The sequence below is a fragment of the Panicum virgatum genome, chromosome 4K, assembly GCF_016808335.1.
Source record: "Panicum virgatum strain AP13 chromosome 4K, P.virgatum_v5, whole genome shotgun sequence".
Classification (NCBI taxonomy): domain Eukaryota; kingdom Viridiplantae; phylum Streptophyta; class Magnoliopsida; order Poales; family Poaceae; genus Panicum; species Panicum virgatum.
In genome coordinates, this window is record NC_053139.1 from 14,193,941 (window position 1) to 14,215,857 (window position 21,917).

Here is a 21,917-nt window from a genome sequence, read left to right on the forward strand (position 1 = left end):
AAAGGCTAAAATAATTTACATTGATGAAAGCTTTATACAGTCAAGCCATGGAACAAATAGAGGGATGGTGCTCCTCTTTGTCCTAGGTAAATTGCAGGATGAATTGAACCATCCTACATTTGTCCTGGTTGGAAAATTCAAACATGTCGCAGCAGTGAGTGATATTAAGCACTCAGTTTCTCATACAACTCATGTAGGGTGCCGATAGTTTTCTGGTCCTGCTGCAGCAGTAATCAAACGATGGTACTGTTCAAAGATCACAGTACAAAAGCATCTCAGTGATCATAATGTACAGCTGAAGTGAAATGTTGTAAGCCTTGTACCCATTGAACAAACAAATCACTCAACTTAACAAGCAACTTAATAATAAACAAATTTCCTACCAGTCTCATCTAACAAAAACGAAAATGAAGAAACACAGCCCAAGTCTTCAATTGGTAAACAAATCTCGGTTCTCAAAAATGAAACCACAACCTAAGCATTTAAGAATCCTCTGGGAGACGCCATAAGTCCGGAGATTCCAATTTGTTCACTAAAGAATCCCTGCTTTAGCATGAGCATTCACCATTAGCTTTACATCTGCTCCATTGATCTTGACTAACCCAGCTGACACATCAATCCCTGGATCGGGAAGGAGGTAGTGCAACTCCGTGTCGCCTGTGTATCCAAATGGATGCAGAACCTCCACCATTGTGTGGTACTCAATAGTTGTGTTCTCTGGCTACTTATTTCATCATAGATATGCTTGTGAACTGAATTATCTCGTTACTGTGATCTTGACGTCAGTTTTAACTGCTATATGTTTGTGGACTGAGGCAGAGCATTGGTGGCTTCAATGATTTTTCCTGCATTTCGGCTAATAAACATGAAATAATTGAAAACAAACATGATAAAAGAAAGGAAAATGGAAAGCCAAAGGTATTCAGAAGTCGTGCTTGCAGTCCAGGCTGGGAGAAGTGAGAACCACCATTGGCCTAAAATATTCAGAATCTGTTCACATGTTCTGAACTCTGAAATATTTAGAATCGATGTGTATTAGTGGCATAAATAATTCACAGACGTGTTCCATTGTTTGAACCATACATTTCTTGCCTGCTTCATTTGATCTGGATACAACCAGGTAAGAAAAAAGATGCAACAGCAGAACCAGTTGCTGTGTCCTGAACTCTCGAGTGCGCTAGCTAGCTATTGCAGAATTGAAATCTAAGAACAATCAATCAAAACTCACAGTTGTTAACCTCTCTTCTCAGATAACTTCATGCTCTGTCCTGATAATAACCTCGTGAGTAAAATTTTTTACTAATATGGAATTGAAATTATTAATGTCCAAAAGTAAAAACAATCATGATGACAATTGACAATACAATAACATTACGGGAGGAGATCGTTATTGTCCGGAATGTTTGTCCAGAATTCAGTTTGGAATGTTTGGACAATAACAATCCAAACTGCTCAAGAGGCTAATAACTTTCTATTGTAGGTGTTTGTGAGTATAATGGCCTGGAATGTTTGTGATCACACTTTGCACTACAGCAATCTGATATGCCTCCTAAAACAAGCAACAGAATAATTGTCCCTAGGAACCTAGTGAAGGATGATTTTCTAACCAATTCAGTGTCACTTTATCTAGGAAAATTTCGTGCCAATTGATCTTTCATTGTATATAAGTTGTATTTGCTGATTTCACCCATTGATCAAAAGGAGAATCTTGAGTCCCTGTGTCGATTACTTCAGGCAGAAAGGAAACAAGTCCCCTCGGGCAATGGTCGGAGAGGAGGACTCACCGTGGCAATGGTGGCGACGTTGTTGGAGCCGAGAGGCGAGCGCGCTGGTGGAGGAGGCGACGTGGGCCGCAGGCGGAGGGTGGGGGGGGGGGGGGGGGGGGGGGGAGGGGGGGGAGGTCAACGGCGACCTAGACACCCGGCCCCTTCGCAAGGGAGGCGGCGACGGACTTGGCGGCGACGTTGGGCGCGACGGGAGGCGGCGATGGGGACAACAGCGACGGCGCGCGGGAGGCGACGACGGGGCCGACGGCGAGGGCAACTGTGCGGAGGGAGGCGGCGACGGGGCGCGGGGTGAGGACGCGTCGGGAGGTGACGACGGAGGCAAGGGCGAGGGCGGGGGTGACTGCGCGGTGGCAGGTGGCGATGGGGGCGCGGGCTTCGCGCCAGCGGAGGTGGCGAGAGGCGGCGACAGCGAGGGCACGGCAGGAGGCGGCGGTGGGCTGGGGGTGCCTCTTAGTGAGCAGAGCGGCGGCGGGGAGGTGGCTTCTATAGCTGGCCAACTGGGCCGAGCCCGTTGGGCCGGCACGGGCCCGGCCCAAGAAAGCACGGCACTGTCCCGGTCCGGCCCGGGAGCAGGCGGGCTAGTGCCGGGCCCGTGCCAGGCGCCGCGATCAAGGCCCACGGCACTAGCACGGGCCCGGCCCGACAGAAGCGGCGGCACGGGGAGGCACGGCCTCGGCCCGTGAGGCACGGAGGCGGCCCGATGGGCACGCCGCAGCCTCCCCCGCGCCTCCGGTGACCGTTGGATCGTCCCGTTGGGGAGGCGATCCGCCCGTTGGTGGCTGGGCTATATAAGCCCCGGCGCCGGCCGCCCTCCCTCCCAACCCTAACCCTGATTCATTTCCTCCCCCCGGCAGCCGCTCGCCTCGCCTCTCTTCTCGTCTCTTATCTCTCACCCTCTCGCCTCTCGGCCTCTCCCCTCGTCTTCCTGAACTCCGGTGAGAGGCCGGGGCCTGGTGCCGGCACTAGCAGACGGCACGGCCTTGGAGACCCATCATCTCGATCTCGCACAGACCATGTAGCGTCCTCATCTCCTTGTCGTCCTCCTCGTCATCTCCGTCGCCATCGCCGCCGCCGGACTCTGGTGCTCCGGATCCGGATCTAGCGTAAGTGAAACGAATCCTCTCCCTTTCGTACCTATTCTCTCAGTCTCAGACTCTCACTCACTTCTTCAGTTCTTCTGTAGATGTAGAAGGGATCCGTTGAGGAACCAGGGCCAGAAGCAGAGGGCTGGATCCGTGCTTCATCCACGTCGCCAGTGCACCTGGTGCTCCAGCTACAAAGGTAAGTCCCAAACCCTAACCCTAATCCTAGATCCAGTCATCCAGTACCGTTTCTTCTCCAAGATTTAACCCTAACCCCTGTTCTTTTCTGTGTTGCATTGTAGCTGTTGAGGAACCAGGTCACTGGCGCTTGAGCATGGCCGGATCTGACGAAGAGACGGTGGAGGTGGGCATGAACGAGGAGCGGCGGTTGTGCGGCTTGGCCGGAGATGACGACGAGGACAACATGGACGAGGACCGCGCGGCCCTATTCGGCGCAACCGCTGATGATGCTATTCCCGTCGACGGCGACGGCGAACACGTTGAGGAACCACCTGCACCTGACGGTAACACCGCCAAGCGCCCACGCCCCTCTACCTCTCCTGTCTGGGCTGACTATGAGAAACTATTCAAGGAAATCAATGGTAAGACGGTCAGGTATGGAGCTCGATGCCTTCACTGCTCTAAGGTCTACTCTGCTTTCTCTAGTGGTGGCACTGGTCACTTGTCCCGGCACATTTTAGTTTGCGTTAAGAAGCGTGAAAAGGATCGCATGTCTCAGTCTCAAATCTCTTTTACTTCTGATGGTAGTATGCGTACTTGGGACTACTGTCCTATGCGCGCTCGTACTGAACTTGTTCGATTGATTGCTAGACTAGATGTTCCTATCTCTCTTGGTGAATCTGAGGCTTTTGTCGAGTACATTAAAAATGCTCACAATCCTAAATATACTAAAGTGTCTAGGCAAACCACCTCTAGAGACATACTAAAGTACTTCACTGATTGCAAGGCTAAACTTGTTGAGACTTTTACTACTTCTATTAACTGTGTGTGTCTAACCTCCGACATTTGGTCTGGTAATGCCAAAGAGGATTACATTAGTGTTGTTGCTCACTACATAAACTCTGACTGGCAACTAGAGAAGAGGGTGCTTGGTCTGGTTCTTATTGATGTGTCCCACAATGGACAAAATATTGCTGACCGTGTAGCATCTGTTCTTGCTGATTATGGTTTGTCTGAAAAGGTGTTTGCTGTTACTTTGGACAATGCATCGTCTAATGCATCAGCCATGCATAAACTGAAACCTATTCTGTCTAAATACCTTGGTCTTGAAGTAATTGATGAATCAGAGTATGCATCATCTAGTTTAAACAATGCAGTCAATTCTATATTCTTGCATCAGCGTTGTGCATGTCATATTCTGAATCTGATTGTCAAGGAGGCACTAACTACTCTTAAGCCTTTGATAGAAACATTTAGAACTGCAATATCATTTTTAAATTCATCTAATCAGATGATTGCTGCATATAAAAGCTACTGCATTGCAACTGGTGTTAGGCCTAGAAAGTTTCAACTGGACATGGAGGTTAGGTGGAATTCTACCTACCTAATGCTTAAACATCTGTTTCCTCATAAGTCCCCTTTCACTACTTTCATCCAAACTCAGTATCCTAGGGATGAAGGTGAGCCTTTGCTGTTAACTGAGGATCATTGGATGATGGCACAAAAAGTGCTATCCTTTCTTGAGTTGTTTTATGATGCTACTGTCACATTGTCTGGTGTGTACTATCCTACATCTCCACTTATGATTCATTATCTTGTTAAGATTTCTCTGCACCTAAAAAACTATGCTAATGATGTGCACATCAGATCTGTGGTGCAACCTATGATAGACAAATATAATAAGTATTGGAGGGACATACCTTTGCTTTACTCTTTTGCATTCATCTTGGACCCCAGAGCTAAAATGAAAGGTTTTACTAGGGTGCTAAGAAGGCTAGGTAATCTCACCAGTACTGATTATTCTGCTTATTTGGTTGGCACTAGAGCTAGACTTGCTGATGTTTACAATAAATATGATGAGAAATATGGTGTTGTTAGGTTGAGGAGGACTGACCCTCCTGTCCTGTCTGGTAAGTCAAGATCTACTTGGGATGAAATATATGATGATGATGGTCCTGTTTTGGGTGGTGTTATCTTGCCTGGTAATCCTAACATGTCTAGAGATACATCTGCAACTTCTCTACTGAATGCAGTAAGGTCATCAGCTTCTAATGCTTCTGAACTTGTGTCCTACTTGGACTGTGACACTGTAAACCACCTAACTGATGACTTTAACATCTTGGACTGGTGGCATCAACACAAACTTACATATCCAGTATTGTCAATCATGGCTAAAAATATCTTAATTGTTCCTATGTCTACCATATCTTCAGAATCCACTTTTAGTATGACAGGCAGGATTATCGAGGAGCGGCGAAGGAGTTTGAAGCCTGAAATGGTGGAGATGCTGACCTGCATCAAAGACTGGGAGGCTGCAGAAGCAAGACTGCAACAGAATGTGGAGGACAAGGAGCTTGAGGAAGCTTTTGAAGAACTTTATCTTGATTCATGATCATTTATGTAATGGCCTGTAATATTTAGGACTTGGACTATAGAACTTTAAGTTTGAACTGTGATGTAATGAACTACTTAATTGGAGCTTGGCTGTACTCTTTTTCCCTCTCTAGGGTTTCTCACAAGGGTGAGTTTTACCTAGAGAGGTTTTTAATGAGGCAGCCATTGCACAAGCTCCTAATAAAATTGATTTTTTGTTAACTGTTTGAGTTTGGTTTGTGTCTGAGTTTGATTCAGTTCAATTTCTTATCTGTTATTTGCTTATATATGTTTGAGACTTGAAAGTGCTTGAAATTTAGAGTTGAATGATGTGTTTTGGCACTATAGTGCTAGTGCCGGCACTGGCACTACTGTGCCCCTTGGCACGGCACGGCACGACAAAGTGTTAGCCGTGTCGTGCTAGTGCCTTGACACCGGCACGGTGGCACTACTGGGCACGGCACGGCTAGTTTGCCGTGCCACTTAGTGCCGTGCCAGGTCGTGCCGTGCCTGGCACGGGCCGTGCCGTGTAGTGCCGTGCCGGCACGTTTGGACAGCTATAGTGGCTTCCATGGGCTCGGGGAGGCCAATTACTGTAGTACCCTTCATCCAATAAATTTAATTAAAACTACTAATTTAATTAAGCACTATAGGCATTAAAAGGCACCTACAACCACCGTAAAAAGCTCTAGTAATCTAGAGTCGGTAGTTCATGTATTATACATATTGTTAACCTTGCTGTTCCCATCTGCAACATATAGTTGACCATATATAGTTCAAAAAACCCTCATGACTTACGTTTGGCCAAGTTCCACTAACCAAAGTTGGATATGTACATTGTTTTGTATTTCTAGAGTTTTATGGTGTATGTTTGGTGAAGAGGAGAACAAGGAAGGCTTGAATCTGGAGGCTGAATTTTTGCTATGATTATACAAGAAAGGTACTCAGGACTTTTTATTAAGGTAAGAGTAATGTTGTGTTCAGAGGTGAAAACACTTGCTTTGAAAATTTATCTATAAGCAGTTTGGCTCTAGTTTGCAAACTAATGCACATATCGTTTCTTGGTTGTATCAAGTGTCCTTCCCTGACAAATGGCAACAATCCTCTTCTTGATTCTGGTTTGCTGTGTTTTGTTTGGTAATAGTGGTCAAATATGAAGTACCTTGTACTAAAACATAGTGCTACACTCCAAAGTCACTGATAAAAGCTCAAATCTCAATACAGTTGGTATTTCAGTTTACATCTATTTGGATTATCAATACTAAAAGTTGATTTGTAGATCTATAATTGATAAATAAATTGTTTTGAAGATCTCAGCTATTTCTTAGGGTAGCTCATAATACAACAACGAGCATACAAATGGGGTATATTTAGCAGTACCACTCATCCTGTACTTAAATGACACATTACCTGAATGTCTGATAGTATTGTTGGTTGATATGTTGACAGCATTGTTACATTTCAGATTCCCTCCTTGTATTTCTGAGCCTTGCATAAACAATGATGTTGTTTTTGGTTGAGAAGTGCTGAAGAAACAGCTGAGGAAACTGCGACTAGAGAAGATAACGAGCATGTTATATACTACTGGTCAGTGGCCACTAATGGACATCGACCACTTATGACTTTTGGTCGATGCGTGATTCCCTAAATGTGGGCAATGGCAGGTGCTTTTCGAGTGCATAAGCATGTCTTTTTCTTATCAGTTTTAGGAGGCAAATCACTCTCGTTCATAATTTTGATTTGAGTTGTATTTTACAGAATGTTTGTACATAGCTTGAATGCAAACCATACTGAGACACCCTCATGCTTACCACATGGTAGTATGTAGTATAGGAGAGATCTAACCGTCCATCCAAAAGGACAACATTGTCATTAGTAATTGAATATAAATTAAGAAGAACTTTAGACATTTTGCAATTGAGCCCTCCTTTCTGTCCCGCCGCCGGCCCCTCGTCAAACTCATTCCCGTCAAAAAAGAAAAAAAAGGATCGCGAGTCTCGCCGCCGGCGGCCGGCCTCCAGTCGGGCCTCCTCCTGGTCCGCCCCCTTCGCGAGACTCGCCGCCGGCGGCCGCCCTCTCGTCGTGCCTCCTCCTGGTCCGTCCCCCTCGCGAGATTCGCCGCCTGCTGCCGCCCTCCCGTCCGGCCTCCTCCTGGTCCCCCCCCCGGGGCATCTCGGGCCCACCGCATCCGCCGCCGCCCGTCCCCATCGCGGCCGGCAACGCCTCCCACGTCCTTCGTCCGCCGCCGCACGTCCTCTGCAGGCGTGTTTTGCGGCCGCCGCCACGGGTGCGCCTCCGCGTGCCGGTCTCCGCGAGGTGCGCGTTGGCCGCGCCGCCGCCGCCGCCGCGTGGGTGGGCTTCGACGCCACCGTGGGGGAGGTCTGCTACGCCGCGGCCAGAGCGGATCTGCAGCCGGCCTTCCCCGGCCGCGTGTGGGGCAGGTGGTCGCCCCCTCACGCTCGCCGCCCAGATCGTCGTAAGTAATATCTGCAACATGCTGTCTTTCGTGCATCTGCGAGATGAGATCAATGCATACATGCTTGCTGCTCACGTGGGATGAGTCTAGTTGAAAAGATGATTGGGCTAGAGGAAATACAGAATCGATTTGTAGGAAACAAAACGAAACAAAGAGAGAAAGAAAACAGATATCACCCGTGAAGAAGGAACACATCCAGATCATACTATGTCTCAAGGATAATAGAGATTAAAACGGAAATGAACTCTAGATTTTGTTTGAATTTCTTTTGTATTTGGTAAGGCAAACCATTTTTTCTACTATATGGTTACACTTCACCATGTTTGTAAGTTGTAGCCAGCCATTATCACTTGATAGTGGCTGTACTCATATAGGTCTTTGAAATTGTAATAATTTTTAAGTTACAGAAATATTTGAACCTTTCAATCTTGAGTACTCAGCATGAATATTAAAGCTCTGGTGTGTGCCTACATGGTGTTAGGATCATGCATGGTCAAGAATAAATTCATTAAGGATTAATTCCGTCAGCACTTGTAATTTCTGTTAGTGATTAAAGCTTAAAATGGATGTGATCTTTATTTATTTTTATTGCTGCAGGGTACTGAATGGAGGCGAACGGGTACGTATGGCTGGAGGAAATTGAGGAATATAACTATGTGGCAAATCAGAACTTTAATACAGAGGAAGATTTCTTCGAGTTTTACAATGCTTATGCATTCCATAAAGGATTTAGTGTCAGGAAGGACAAGGTCAGATATAAGCCTAGCACCAAGGAGGTGACATGGAAGAGAGTTGTGTGCTCATTTGAAGGATACAGATCGGAGAAGCATTTGTTTTTGTTTCCGTTGTCATAAGCCTAGCACCAAAGCTCAGACCGGCCCACTGTAATCCATGTTTTTGTTACTATTGTCATACAATTAGCTACAGTAACAGGTATTGCTGAAATGCTCTGATGCTCAGATTACTTTTGGCCCCTAATGCTGCTTCGTGATTCATGAAGCCATGACCTTGGTTGTAATTAAAAGATACAGGATTCCCTGCAAATCACTATAAAGTCCACTTGGGCGCATTTGGTTCTAGTCTCATAATCTTTTCTCCGCAAACACAGGGGATTGTGGCTTAAATGTTTTGCAGAAAAATTGCAGGTTCACAGATATTGTCTTCTTTTTTTTGAGAAAACACAGATATTGTCATGTTATCTATCGGAAATAGTTCATCTGATGCGCATATTATACAAAGAGATGTGAATGTACTAATAAATAAATGCATATTCTGAGCATTTACATGAGCAGGTCAGTACATTGCCTGAAAGGCCACCTCCAAGAAATGGGAGAAGTGAGAGGAGAGGCATCGCAATTGGCAGAATGTGCCGTGATGATAACCAGTTCCCATTGAGATTTTGCTCTAACCTATAGATTTGATCTAAAATATTTACTGAAGCCTAGTTATATTTAATTCCCTGTAATCCCCACATAAGAACTTATAAGCATACTTTAGATCAGGGCATTCAAACTAGTAGTTGGTTTCTGGTACTTTAGTACTCATCTCAAAGCACACGTAGACTTTCATAAAGATGCATGACACATGAGAACGTAGTAGTAAGCAACTTCTCATGATGAAAATGCAAGTGACAGCTTCTCACGGTGGAAATGCCCGTGACAGTAACTTAAAGCTTCTGATCGTTTTGCTTGGAGGAAACAGACGCAATAATGTCATCACCTTACATGAGACCATGAATTACTTGTCTTCCTTGTTACATAGCTTAGGTTAATATAGGTCATACGAGATGCCCAATACTGACAGCAGCAGATCACAATAATAAAGAAACATGTTGCCAAATCATAAATCTAAGACATCAACTTCTCCCCTTAGATGGCCAAAATGTCTCATGTCAGATACTGAACTCAGGAACGACTCCTTGACCTTGTTCGCAAACTTGCACAGTCCATTGAATAATTCAGCATCTGCAAGAAGAACATGATAAGAATACCAGGTGCAAAATAAAGCTGCGGCGGCAACACAAGATACAAAAAGAGGTATACAACAGAAGAGAAGAACAAAGCTAACATAAATAATCTTGAGGGCATAATAAGCTCATCTTTAATGAACATTACTTCAAAATTGTAAAAAAATTAAAAAGAAATGCGACCATGGGGGAGACTCCCCCTCCCCACCCCACCCCCCGGGGAATTTGTTCCAAAAATATGCCATGATTTGAACCCAGGTCAGTCAGAGGTTTCTATGACTCCCGCACTTCAAGACTCTAGGCAGTCCACCGTGAGAAGCTTGACGCTTTGCCATTCTATTGAAATGTTGAAATATTTAGCATTTTGCCTCTAATAACATCATCATGAGATTTTCTTATCAACAAGAAGAGCTATATGTGATATGTCCCAGTGGATATCCTGAAATCTATTCTAAGATGATGGTCAATTGTAGTCCTGCAGTGACACCAATTGGGGCATAGGAGTATAGAACCGTACTGTCAAAACATAGTTCAGGCACATGAAAGAAAAATAAGATGTTACATCATTCAAGTCAATTTGGGTTTTAAGTCCGAAAAGATAAGAAGAAAAAGACTGGCTGTTTCAAACAAATAGCTGAGAAACTCTGGTAATTTAGCATCATAATTGCTAATTTTAATTATCAATGCGTACATGATGAGTTCCAAATGAGAAATATGTGAATATTCATTTCATTTCATTTATGTAACCCAAGAATAACAAAACCAACTAAAACAGAAAGCTCAGAAATAGGGAAATAGCAACTTTTATTTTTTCTTGTTCACAGGCTTGTTGCGGTGGAGCAAGAAAAAGGGTATAGTACAGTCTGCCTTATCCATCAAATCACGTAAAAGCTAAGAAACTTGAAGGTAGGAAACCATGGCTGAAAATTAGAGAGCTAATTACCTGTGTACCATTGTAAATATTGCATATTATCTGTGTACCATCGAAAATTTCTAAAGTTCTTCAGTACCATCGAATGAAAATTTCTTTTCCTACGTACCACTGCCATCCGCTTCCATTGATTCTTGCCGTTTGCCCATCCTGACATGTGGGCCTGGTCCGTGAATTCCTTTCTACTCCCCCTTCTCTCTCCATGCTACCGGCGGAGCTGGTGACGCTGGCCCTCCGCCCCTCCCTCGCCGGGGCCGGCGAGGAGCGGCGTGGTGGCTGGGGCCAAGAGCGGCGCGCGGCGGCCGAACCCAGGGCCCGGAATAGCCCGCGGCTGCAGCTCCTTCCTCCAGCGAGGCCCCCTCGGACGCGGCCGGAGGCACGGCGTGCGGCGGCCATCTCCCCGTGGCGGGATCTTGGACGGCCATCCTCCTCCCTCCCCGCTCTCGCCACGCCTCCCTTCCCCTTCCTCGCCGGCGCCCCTCATCCCTCCCTTGCGGCGGCGACGGCGGGCACGCGTGCAGGCGGCGTGCGGGCGGGCCTACGCGACCTTGAGCTTGGGACCCCCGCCTTCCTCCTCACGGGGCATGGTGGGTGCTCAGGCCACGGCGAGCACGCAGGCCACGGCAGGCGCGCGGAGCAGCGCCCGTGAGGATGCGGGGCCGTGCGCGGCGGCGGCACCTAGCACCTGCGCGGTGGCGAGGACGTGAAGCTGCGGGGGCCTGCACGGGGCGGCGTGCACGGTCTCCGGCGCCTCCTTGCCACGCGGAGGGGCGCTCGGAGCTCCGCCGGCCGCGCCCTTACTCCTCCGCGCCGACGCCGGCGCTGGCTACTCTGCCGCCTCGGACGCGGCGCGGAGGACGGCGGCATGCGGCTCGGAGGTGGGCGGCGGCACGCGGGGCGGAGATGGCCAGCCGCCGCCAGCCCTCCGCCCCCTCCCTCCCCTGCTGCTCCCCATGGCACGCGCGCCCCTACTCCCTTCATGGCGTGGCGCAAAAAAGGAGCTGCTGCGAGCGGCGAACCTCCCCCGTGCGGCCGGCGGAGCTGCTGCGAGCGGCGGTGGAGCCCACCCGGAGCACCACGCCGCGGATCACGCTGGTGACCAAAGAAGGCTTGGGCTCCGGCAGGAAGAACAGCTTCCGCATCTCCGTGCTTAGGCAAGAGGCCCACATGTCAGGATGTGCAAATGGCAAGAATCAACGGAAGTGGACGGCAGTGGTATGTAGGGAAAAAAAATTTCATTCAATGGCACTGAAGAACTTTAAAAAAATTTGATGGTACACAAGTAATATACAACATTTACAATGGTACATAAGTAAAAGCCCCTATCACAGACGTATTAATCAGATAGCCAAACATGAACACTAAAGGTGTCCAAATCTCACCAAAGTTGTTTCCGAAATCTGTGCAAACTTCAGCACATATAGACTGCAAAACTAACAAGAGCAATATCAGATGAGTATACTCAATAGCAAAACCAGCAAATCCAGCAAGCATCACCTTGCAACAGGCCGATGCCGCCTCTCCCGCTGCTGCTCGCCCGGTGGTTGAGGAGGAAGCCATGGCGTGGAGGCACCCGCAGACGTGGCCGCCATCGACCCATTGAGGGGGCCGGCGCCGCCACGCCCGCTGCTGCTTGCCGTGGTGGCGGAGCACGAATGGGCCGCGTCGTTCCATGGTGGCCGCCGGCGGTGGATTGGGACCCGATATGGGTGTCGCCCTCACCCTCACCCTTACCCGGCGGCGAGAGGCGGCGGTGTGGGGTCCGGCTTCATGGATCCGCGAGCCGAGCGCGCCGCCATTCCCGCCGGAGGCCACGGGTTGCAGAGGCCGCGGCCGCCAAAGACTTGGCGGCCGAGCGGGGGACCGATCCGATTGTCCAGTGGCGAGCGGCGGGGCGTCCGCAGGCCGACTCCCCGCCTCCCCGGCGGTGGCGAGCCACTGCCCGCCCTACTCCGATGGGCCTTGCGGTCTGGTGCGAGGTGCGCAGCCGGGGCCGATCCGTCGCCACGGATCCCTTCTAAGCGGCGAGCGTCGACCCTGGGAGCGAGCCACTGCCCGCCCTCCTACCAGAGGCGCCTCCATGGCCGGGAGCGAAGAGTCGCCGGCCATGGAACCCTAGGCGCCGAGAGCTCGGGAACATGACGGAGAACAAATGAACAAGAGAAAGAGAAAGAAAGAAAAATAATATAAATGAATGATTATCTTTCCTATATTACCCTTATACTATCTATACTACCTAGACATACTACCCTATACTACTGATCAATGTTTTAGTGATATAGATAAATCTCAACCATCCGATATTTACACAAAGTCCTTCTCCGATAGTAGTATATGATTTTATTGTGCACCGTAAAAGAGCTCAAATTTGATGCTCCTTTCTACCTCAGAAAATGCACTGCTATTGTCGAATCCAGGAAGTCCCTGTAAATGTCTGAGGTTATTGCAGAATTACCTTGACCTTGTCACTCTGGGTAACAGAGAGCCACAGCCACATCCACTCGATGTGAGCAATGAGGCAGGTAAAGTTCTACAGTTAACCCTCGTCAAGAGCATGGATGATGGTCTATAGCAGAAGAAGCGGATTATGGCAGGCATCCTAGAAATGATCAATGGATGTGGCCATTAACTGGTTAGTTGTTGTGGCCAGGCATTGCTCACTGATCAAGGGAGGAGAAATATATAAAAAAGTCGGATAATAAGTTCACTAACAATGTGAAATTGCTGGAAAGATAGAAGCGTGGTTACAAGCGGTCTAGCAGAAGCCCCGAGTACAGTGACTGACTGAAGCTAGAAACCCCAGATCTCCTTTGATCCACATTGGATGCAGCTTTTATCACACAGTGTTGTCGCTTCCTGTTTTTTGATGCAGCAATCCAACTCTCGTGGAACAAGAGGTGGAGCAGAAAAGGCACTGTGAATCCTCATTCTCTTCTTTTTACCTCTCCTCTCCCCACAAGGAGCTTGGCGAAGCTGTAGCATTTTGGCGGGACGGGGCATCACTGATCAGTTCTTTTTCCTTGTCCATATAGACAAGCTATAAATTGTGCAATATAGTTTCAATGTTACTTCTATATGATACTTTGTATTACCCTGTTAGGCTTTTATTGACAATAATTTGCACTTCTGTTTAAGGAAAAAAATGCATACCTCCATTCCTAGACGTCATTACAAATATTTTATATAATGAAGATTGACGCGCATGAAGGAATTTATTTTGTCCATAGCAATACAGTACCTAGTAAAAAAGAAGAAAAAAACTAACTTGTGGTGGAAACAAAAAATCATCATCCATTTTGCAGGATTACTATCTGGAGGTCAGACAACATCTGTAGCTCTGTAGAAATAATTTCTTTCCAAGGAACCACGTGGCAGAAAGTACCTATCATCATCACTTACGTCAGAGCTAATGTATATATATAAATAAGTTTACTAGCTCATAAATAAGAAGCTCTGACTTTTGATACTTGATTGGCAGCTGATCATGCTTGAAGTACTATAGCCTCCTTTGAATTAGTCAATATTTGCGGAGCAAATTAAACAAGTGTGTACGATGGTCCTATTGCGTCAGGGAACTGAAGGATAGTGCATGATTCAGGATACCAAGGAATTAGTAGTGCTCACCATTGACTCGTAACGTGGCTTCTGGGAAGGTTCACCCATACTAAATGCTAGCGGGCTCGAATATACATTGGAAGAAACTGTGTGCAAAATTATCAGCCGTCAGTTACGTCGTCTAAATACAGGCGAAGAAGCAAACTGAATTAGAAGCTCTGACTTTCTCCACGTGCAGAGCCAGCCATCGTGTATCTAAACATCTATATCCGCCTGTCGATGTGTGTATATATATACAGTCGCTGCACTGGCATCTGATCTATATCCAATACAGACACCTTGCTCCAGATAGCAGCTTGCGCTCTGACCCTTGAAAACCCATCGCGAAGAATGGCCTCCGGCGCCGCCTCTTCTCTCAAGGCGGCGGCGACCATCGCCGTGGCTTGCATTTGCATGGTGGCGGTCCTGTCTTCTTCGGAGGCTGCGCAGATGCTGTGCTGCAAGTGTGACCAGTACTGCAGCTCTTCAACCGGTGGCTGCACGAGCAGCTTCTGCGGCAGCGCCTGCGGCAGCGCCACGTCCCCCGGGTGCCTCAGCTGCAAGCAGGCGTACTTCAGCAAATGCAAGAACCTCTGCATCAACTACTGCCAAGGCAACTGCGTTAGTTGCTGAAACTATGCATAGGTGAAGCTCGCTCACTCGCTCCTATATATATCAAAATGCCAGGGATCCGTAATATAAATAGCTAAATAAAAGACGGATCCAAGCTATGCCGCAGTGTATGTGCATCTTTATCTGTAAAAGGCTGCATGTATCTTTATTTACAGTATGAAACTATTTCCAATCCTATCTCTCTGTGTCAACTTTCATCTCATGTTCATCTTCCTGCTTCAAATTGAACCCATTCGATTTCGATATCAGGATTCAGGTTACTGTTCGTCCTTCAAAATACGTTTAATTGCTTCCGTACGGACTTGTAGCATGCCTCTTCAGGACATCTATTCTCATTTTCGCGGGATCACTGATACCGGAAGATGCTGCTACGCCCCGCAAGAGAATAAGTAATTAGTCAAAGCGTTGCGCTTCAGTGGTCCCTCACATAAAAATTGCACAAATCTTAAAGCATGTATGATTAATTAGTTAATTTGTGCGAAAAAGCACGTAGCCTAGTGGTTACATGAGTTCGACTCTCTGTGGGAGCGAATATTTTAAAATTTAACTGCATTGTGTTTTCAGTGGTAGGTGGCGTTTCTATCGATAGCGAGACGTTTATGGTGATTTCTCAATCTCGAAAATTTGTCAGTTCAGTCTTTGAAGATGCTCATAGGGTAGAGGATTTGTGCACGTCTGTTCATAGAGATCAGTGTGCATGTGTTGTGAGTGTCTGAATCATCATACTGTGTAATTTCAAAAAAATTAGTTAATTTGTAATTATCTTGGATCTGGGCCTAGTATATACGGATCCGGCCATGCCCACGCCCAGCTCGTGCCTAAGAGAGATATGTGTTGGATCCGCTTCTTGTGCTGGAAATTGGCGGCGCATTTCTTGGTGAACGGCTCGACAGCAACGAGCCAGCGGTGATTGCGAGCAGGGGAGATCCACCTCTTTTGTCTCGCAAATGCTGGACCGGAGAGTGTAACAGCTGCTTAATTAGCTTGAACACATGTTAAACAAAGTTTCAAATTTCCAAATTGTGTCAAAAGCGGGTCAAAATGCCCTAAAACCCTCACGTGCTTAATTAGGTGATGTGACGCGCCACGCGCCGGCTTCCGCGGTAGCTTGGGCATGAGCATGAGCCTGTGCATCGCCATGACAATCCCGCCCTCTTGCCTGCCGCGCGCCACGCTGCCGATGTCGTTCGCACGACTCACTGCATCAGCATGCCATGACGCCAGCATTCCATCCTCAGTCCTCACACCACTGCTTGCCATCCTTATTAGTGCACGTACGGCGGGTACACGCCCACTAATGCTGCCATGGCCTTATCTCCCTTCCTCGGTTCGGTGCCCTGTTCCCTCCTGTCGTGGTGCTGCAAACCACGGCCGGGTGGCGGAAGGCACCCGCCCTAGTCCAGAGGATATGTACTCGGGGGTTAGCTAGTCCTAGTTAAATCTCACTCAAGAACACGATGAACACAGCAGGATTTAGAGTGGTTCGGGCCGCCGGAGCGTAATACCCTACGTCCACTGTGTGTTGTATTGCCTTCTCAAGAGAGTGAGAGAGGTTGCGAGAGCTTGTGTCCCTGGAGTCTGGAGTCTGCAGCGAGCGCCTCCCTTTTATATCTCAAGGGAGGCGCGTACATGGCTGTTGGGTCCCCGACAGGTGGGCCCAACGATGTAGTATAAAATGACGTACTGTCCATACGTTATGGCGTTGCAGGCAAAGGAGATCTCTCTCTTGGATTCCTTCACCTGCTCCTGGAGCCCTTGGTTCATCATGTCCTGGCGCTGTCTTGTCGGGACGATGCCAGATGTAGCTAGTGGCGTCGCCTGCCACGTAGTTTAAGCGGGCTGTGTAGCTTGCGGTGTAGGCGGCATGATGGTAAAGTGCCGTGCCGTCGTATCCATTTAATGCTGCAGACGGGCTCTGCGTGGGTGCGGCACAGGCGGCTGCACTGTGCACCTTGGTAATACGCGGTGCACAGCGAGGCCTGACAAAGGCTGTCTCGCGTACCGCGGCGGCAGAGCACGCCTTGTCCCGCTGCATTAAATGCAGCGGGCGCGCGGGTCTTCCAGCGGAAGGCTCGCGCTCGAGCCCGTGCCTCCGGGCCACGTGCCGGCTACGAACCACCTACGCAGTGCGGGAGATCCGGACGGACGCAGGAGGTCCCGGACCCCTAGGGGGGTCCGAGGCCTCGGTTGTCGACATGAAGCTTCCCTTTCTTAGAGACACGTGGTCTCCGGACCCAGCCCCAGGCGGGGGACGTGTCCGGGGCCGTTGGCTTGGTGAGGGAAGAGCCTAACCCGTGGGGCCTGGCTACTCCGTCCTTTCCACGCAGTTATGAATAACTACGCGGGTCTTGCCTTACTGCAGTAAGAGTGGGTATCCCTACTACAAGATACCGACACCTCCCTTCTTCCCGGTGCCCCCATTCCCTCCCTTCTTCCTTGCTACTTCTTCCACCTCACGCTGAGCCAAGCGGAGCCTCCATGGCTAGCCAAAATTAGCCAGCCACACCCCATCCCCTTCCAATTCCTCGCACATCGAGCGTCCTCACTCACCACCCCTTCCATCTTCCTCGCCACTCACCCAAGCCCCTCCCCCGCCAAATTAGGCGGAATCGACCCCCTCCATTAAAGCTCCGTCCAAACTCAAACCACCCCTCAAACCCTCCTTTCCTGCCATCCTTCACTCGAACCGACCCCCGAAACAAAAACCCAGTGAGCTCGTCATCATCCCCGGTCCTTTCCTACCGCCGCGCCGCGTCGGCCTGCCTGCGCCGCTAGTGCGCATGCCGCGCAGCCCTTGCATGCAGTGGCGGAAAGTAGGGGCCAGTTGAGCTCAATCTTGTGTATTTCTGCTTGTGGACATCAGCCAAACTGGCACAGAAGTGTACTTCCAGTGGAGCAGCGCGTGGAGGAAGCAGGGGCCAACATCCAGTTTCATCTCTACCACGGTCCGCCCTTGCTTGCACGGCCCTGTGCCATCCCGTCACGCCTCGCAGCCAACCGGCCTCGTCACCGGCAAGAACCGTGCGCCACGTCACCGGCCATGGGCCTGGCTGGCCATAGTGTGCGTGGTCTGGGCTGGCCTGCCCGAGCACCCCCTCTGACACATGGGGCCCATGGGTCAGGGTCAGTTTGGTGTTTAAATTGTTTTGTTTTGGCTCAAGTTTCTAAATTGTATTGAAAATTAAGAAAAAAAATGCAACATCAATTTTGTTTGATTGGTTAGATCCAGATCTACAGAGAAAAATATTCATGCATGTGTAATATACTTTTTTGCCCCTGCTAGAATTTAATTTGTACTTAACTTGTTTAATTATTTATGCAGATCCATTTGTCTAAAAATTATGAAATTCACGCAGTGGCTTGCTTTGTGCATGTGTAGCTCACTGTAAACATTTTTGATCCAGAAGCCATGTCTATGTATACGTTTGTAGATCTATATTTGTTCAGTTTGCCTTGCTAAGGCTAAAATAAGTAGTTTCCATTGTCAATAATTATTGGTAACTTTTTGTTGCATGCTTTATCAGGCCAATCCCAATGAGTGGTTTCATTTTTTTTCCAAAAATAGTGCTACATCAACAAAACACAAATAAAACTACAGATAAAACTCATTTTCACAATGCATCGTTTTTTTCTATTTTATAGGCTCTCTATCTGTAGAACCCAAGGTCGGCCCTGAAACTCACAGGCATGTCGGAGCCTGCTTATAGATGTAGATGTAGCGCTCCCAACCAGAGCAAAATGCGGAACAAGACGACATCATCACGGACGATGGATCTTGAAGCAGAAGTCTCTCTCCATCCCACGGTGCCGCCACCGCGATCCTTGATCTCCTGTGCTAGCTGGTGATTGGTGATCCTCTGTGACGCATGCAGCTCGCCTAGCCTTCAGGAGCTCAATCCCGACCGACAACACCCGTCACAGCTAGGTTGATCATCGCCATCTTGTTAGGTTGACACACATCAAGGATAAGTCAAGCTGTATATATGTTGTTCATGGCGGATATCCCTGCTCTCTTGGTTAGTTGCCTTTATTCCTCTTTTTCACTATTTAGGATTTGAGTGCCGTGGTTGTGTGATTGGTTGGGAAGAGGAGTGAGCGGGTCTGTGTTTTGTTTCCTAGCTCCAATGGGTCTCAGATCAAATTTAAGCTCCCATGGATCGATCTGAGTATTTGTTGATCCAATGGGAGGAGTGAGGAGCAAGAGTTATTAGTAGATACTGACAAAATTCTGGACCACGGCACACATTATTACAAAGCTCTGTTTGGACCATCTGAGAAGAACACTATTACACTTGATCCCATGAGCTGAGGCAACAGGATCGTGTTTCACATGAGGACAACCAGAGGTTGGCTGCTCCATTCACTCGAGAGGAAATTAAGAAGGTGGTTTTCTCCATGGAAAAAAATACTGCTCCTGGTCTATCATATGCTTGCAAGACGCACGAGAAAATGCCCAAAGTTGATCCTATACTTATATGAAAACATGTCAGGACTGAAAAACAACTTTAACAAAAACGAAGTGATTATGGTCAGTCAGGACCTCCAAAAAAACTATGCAATTCTCTGACACTTTCAATTGTGCTGTGGGGGCATGGCCAATCAAATATCTTGGAGTTCCAGTATCTGGTTCTAGAATCAGGGTTGCCAAATGGTTGCATCCGGATGAGAAAATGTTAAAAAGACTTGATGGTTGGAAAGCAGGAGCTCTGTCTATGGGAGGGCGCCTCACCCTTATCAACTCAAAGCATGAGCAGTATTCCTACTTACAGCATGTCGATGTACTTGCTACTGTAATCAATTATCAAAAGAATGGATAGGATGAGGAAAAAATTCTTTTAGCAGGGTGGAGCTCTGAACAAAAAGTACCACTTGGTGAAATGGCTGAAAGTTTGCTTACCAAAAAGAAAGGGGGTTTGGGGGTAGTAGATTTGAGGAGAATGAACATAAGCCTGTTGTGTAAATGGTGGTGGAAACTGAAAAGAGAAGAGGGGCTTTGGCAAATGATTGTGAGGCAAAAATATATGAAAAAAGAAATGTGTAGCCCACCTACATGCTAAAAATTCCAACTTGCCTATGTGGAACGACATCATAAAAGTGAGAGACATTTATGTGAAGAATAGAGTGATGGTTATCGGGGATAGGGAGAGGACTGACTTCTGGAGTGATGCCTGCTGTGGGATCACTCCCTTGAAAGACACTTTCCCAGATTTGTTTGCTATTTGTAATGAACAGAAAAGTAAAGTGGCCTATGTGGCTAGGAGAGGTTGGAGGCTGACCTTCTAGACATGGTTGGATGAACACTGCTAGGATCAATTGAGAAGGTTGTATGACCTTATGTCACCTTTTTCAGTGAGCGGGGGAAAAGGCACACTAAAATGGCTGAAGGGAAGATCTAGAACATGATCTTTCTCTATCAAATCCATTTACAAGAGTCTGTGTAGCCAGGAACCAGAAAAAAACTATGAAACTTATTTGGCAAGCGAGAGTCCTCTTGAAAATTAAAAGTCAGAGAGACTTTATTCCAAAGCGTCATCATCGCCACCATCTCGCCGATGTCGCTAGAGAACCAAACCTTAAAGAAAATTAAAAGACTAGATCTATGTAGAGGACGGCCCCCCTCCTCCACCTACCAGCGAGGCCACCGGCGGTGGCGGCTATAGATCTGTAGGACGACCGATGAAGTTTTCTCTATAAAACTTTTGGTACCCTGCAAGCAGTGGATTCTCTTACCATGAGTCTAATTTAGGTAAGAATTGTTTTTAATTATATCGTTTCAATCTTGATGATTATTAGATAAAAGTAAATCGATAGATGGATAATAGATAAATGGATAGAATACTATGCTTATTTGTATGTATGACATGCGTACTATGTAAGGCCCTCCACAGTGTGTGCCTTAAGTGATGCCCAAAGAGGAGAGAGAAGATTTGGGCATCACTCCACACACTGCGGGTAGTGATGCCAACTCAGAGTGACGCCAGAAAAGTAGGAACCGGTGCATGTAGATTCACCGATGCTAGAAACGTAGGAGCCACCCCGCACGACCACGTGCTATGCTGTCCTTCTTCAGCAGAATCCCAATGCTTTTCTATTTCCCGTGGGCCCGAGCTCAAAGATAGCATCGCTGGTAATCTTGCTCACGCTGCAGCTTCGGTATAGTGGTGCCCGTTTTATCTATGTGGGGCCCACTATTTTTGTGGGCATCGCTCCACACTGTGGCCGGCCTAATGTATGTCTTGTAAAGTAACCAGAAGCAGGAAAATCACACACAATTTATTAACTCTCTGGATTGGAGCATGCAGCGCTCGTCTCAGTTCTTAGATGATTGGATATCCTGCTGTGGACGATAATAAAGTCGTCGTTGATGCCCTCGGATCTTGCCTTTCCTGGGAAGGTCGCCACTCCAAGCAGCTCCTTGTTGCTCATGTCCACGGCAGCCAGCCAGCCACCCATGCCTTGTCATCGCCACAGTGGATCTTGGTTGTGAAGTAAACGATGTCAGCGTCGTCTTGCAGGCCGACGACTGGCTGGAACACGCCAAAATTCCTCTTGAAATCCAGGTTGTTTGGGACCTTGCGACCCGTGGAGGAATCCCTGATGCCGGTGTCCTGGCGCCAGCTGATCATGTCGTCATCGCCCGATGATGATGAACTTGCAGCAACCGCCGCCGGCCTGCTCCACGTAACAGCCATCCATCCAGCAATGGAGTAGATTGGCCCACACCGCCTCACATGAGGATACAGCTCGACGAACCTGAGGCGACCTCCGACGACGGCCATGTCCCGCTAGAGGCGTGCGTCGCTCCGGAGCGATCTGACCCTCCAGACAGCCTCCGGCGGCAGCGCGATATAGCGGAGCAGGGGCAGGGGCAGGGGCAGGGGCGGTGGCTTTCCCT

General features: G+C 48.1%; 3 protein-coding genes and 1 long non-coding RNA gene across 5 annotated transcripts; 2 read left to right on the forward strand and 2 right to left on the reverse strand.

Annotated features, from left to right (window-relative positions):
* Positions 1-263: 263 nt before the first annotated feature.
* Positions 264-2,263, reverse strand: LOC120703248. Its single transcript, XR_005686851.1, has 2 exons — positions 1,785-2,263; positions 264-845 (listed from the first exon to the last, which is right to left on the reverse strand). It is a non-coding gene; the product is annotated as an uncharacterized LOC120703248 (long non-coding RNA).
* A 771-nt stretch (positions 2,264-3,034) lies between these two features.
* LOC120701927 (zinc finger BED domain-containing protein RICESLEEPER 2-like) lies at positions 3,035-5,441 on the forward strand. Its single transcript, XM_039985723.1, has 2 exons — positions 3,035-3,068; positions 3,172-5,441. The coding sequence occupies exon 2, from the start codon at positions 3,204-3,206 to the stop codon at positions 5,439-5,441; it is 2,238 nt and encodes a 745-aa protein (XP_039841657.1). The 5' UTR covers positions 3,035-3,068; positions 3,172-3,203.
* Positions 5,442-7,079: 1,638 nt separating this feature from the next.
* LOC120701928 (formin-like protein 14) lies at positions 7,080-8,977 on the forward strand. The gene is made up of 3 exons (XM_039985724.1): positions 7,080-7,086; positions 7,345-7,898; positions 8,496-8,977. Exons 1-3 carry the CDS (start codon positions 7,080-7,082, stop codon positions 8,676-8,678), a joined length of 744 nt encoding a protein of 247 aa, XP_039841658.1. The 3' UTR covers positions 8,679-8,977.
* A 564-nt stretch (positions 8,978-9,541) lies between these two features.
* Positions 9,542-12,949, reverse strand: LOC120703249. Of its 2 annotated transcripts, XM_039987277.1 has the most exons (3): positions 12,293-12,949; positions 12,178-12,220; positions 9,542-9,862 (listed from the first exon to the last, which is right to left on the reverse strand). In XM_039987277.1, exons 1-3 carry the CDS (start codon positions 12,467-12,469, stop codon positions 9,738-9,740), a joined length of 345 nt encoding a protein of 114 aa, XP_039843211.1. In that variant the 5' UTR covers positions 12,470-12,949; the 3' UTR covers positions 9,542-9,737. The 2 variants fall into 2 exon arrangements, with proteins under 2 accessions (XP_039843211.1, XP_039843210.1); XM_039987276.1 differs by having other exon boundaries at positions 12,178-12,949.
* Between the last annotated feature and the right edge of the window lie 8,968 nt (positions 12,950-21,917).

Excerpts from the sequence above, each read along its gene's own strand:
- LOC120701927 (XM_039985723.1), top strand. The coding sequence starts at position 3,204 with ATGGCCGGATCTGACGAAGAGACGGTGGAGGTGGGCATGAACGAGGAG.
- LOC120701928 (XM_039985724.1), top strand. Across the intron at positions 7,899-8,495 it reads CGCTCGCCGCCCAGATCGTC|GGTACTGAATGGAGGCGAAC; the intron begins GTAAGTAATATC and ends TTATTGCTGCAG.
- LOC120703249 (XM_039987276.1), bottom strand. The coding sequence starts at position 12,469 with ATGGAACGACGCGGCCCATTCGTGCTCCGCCACCACGGCAAGCAGCAG. Across the intron at positions 9,863-12,177 it reads AGATTTCGGAAACAACTTTG|ATGCTGAATTATTCAATGGA; the intron begins GTGAGATTTGGA and ends TTCTTCTTGCAG.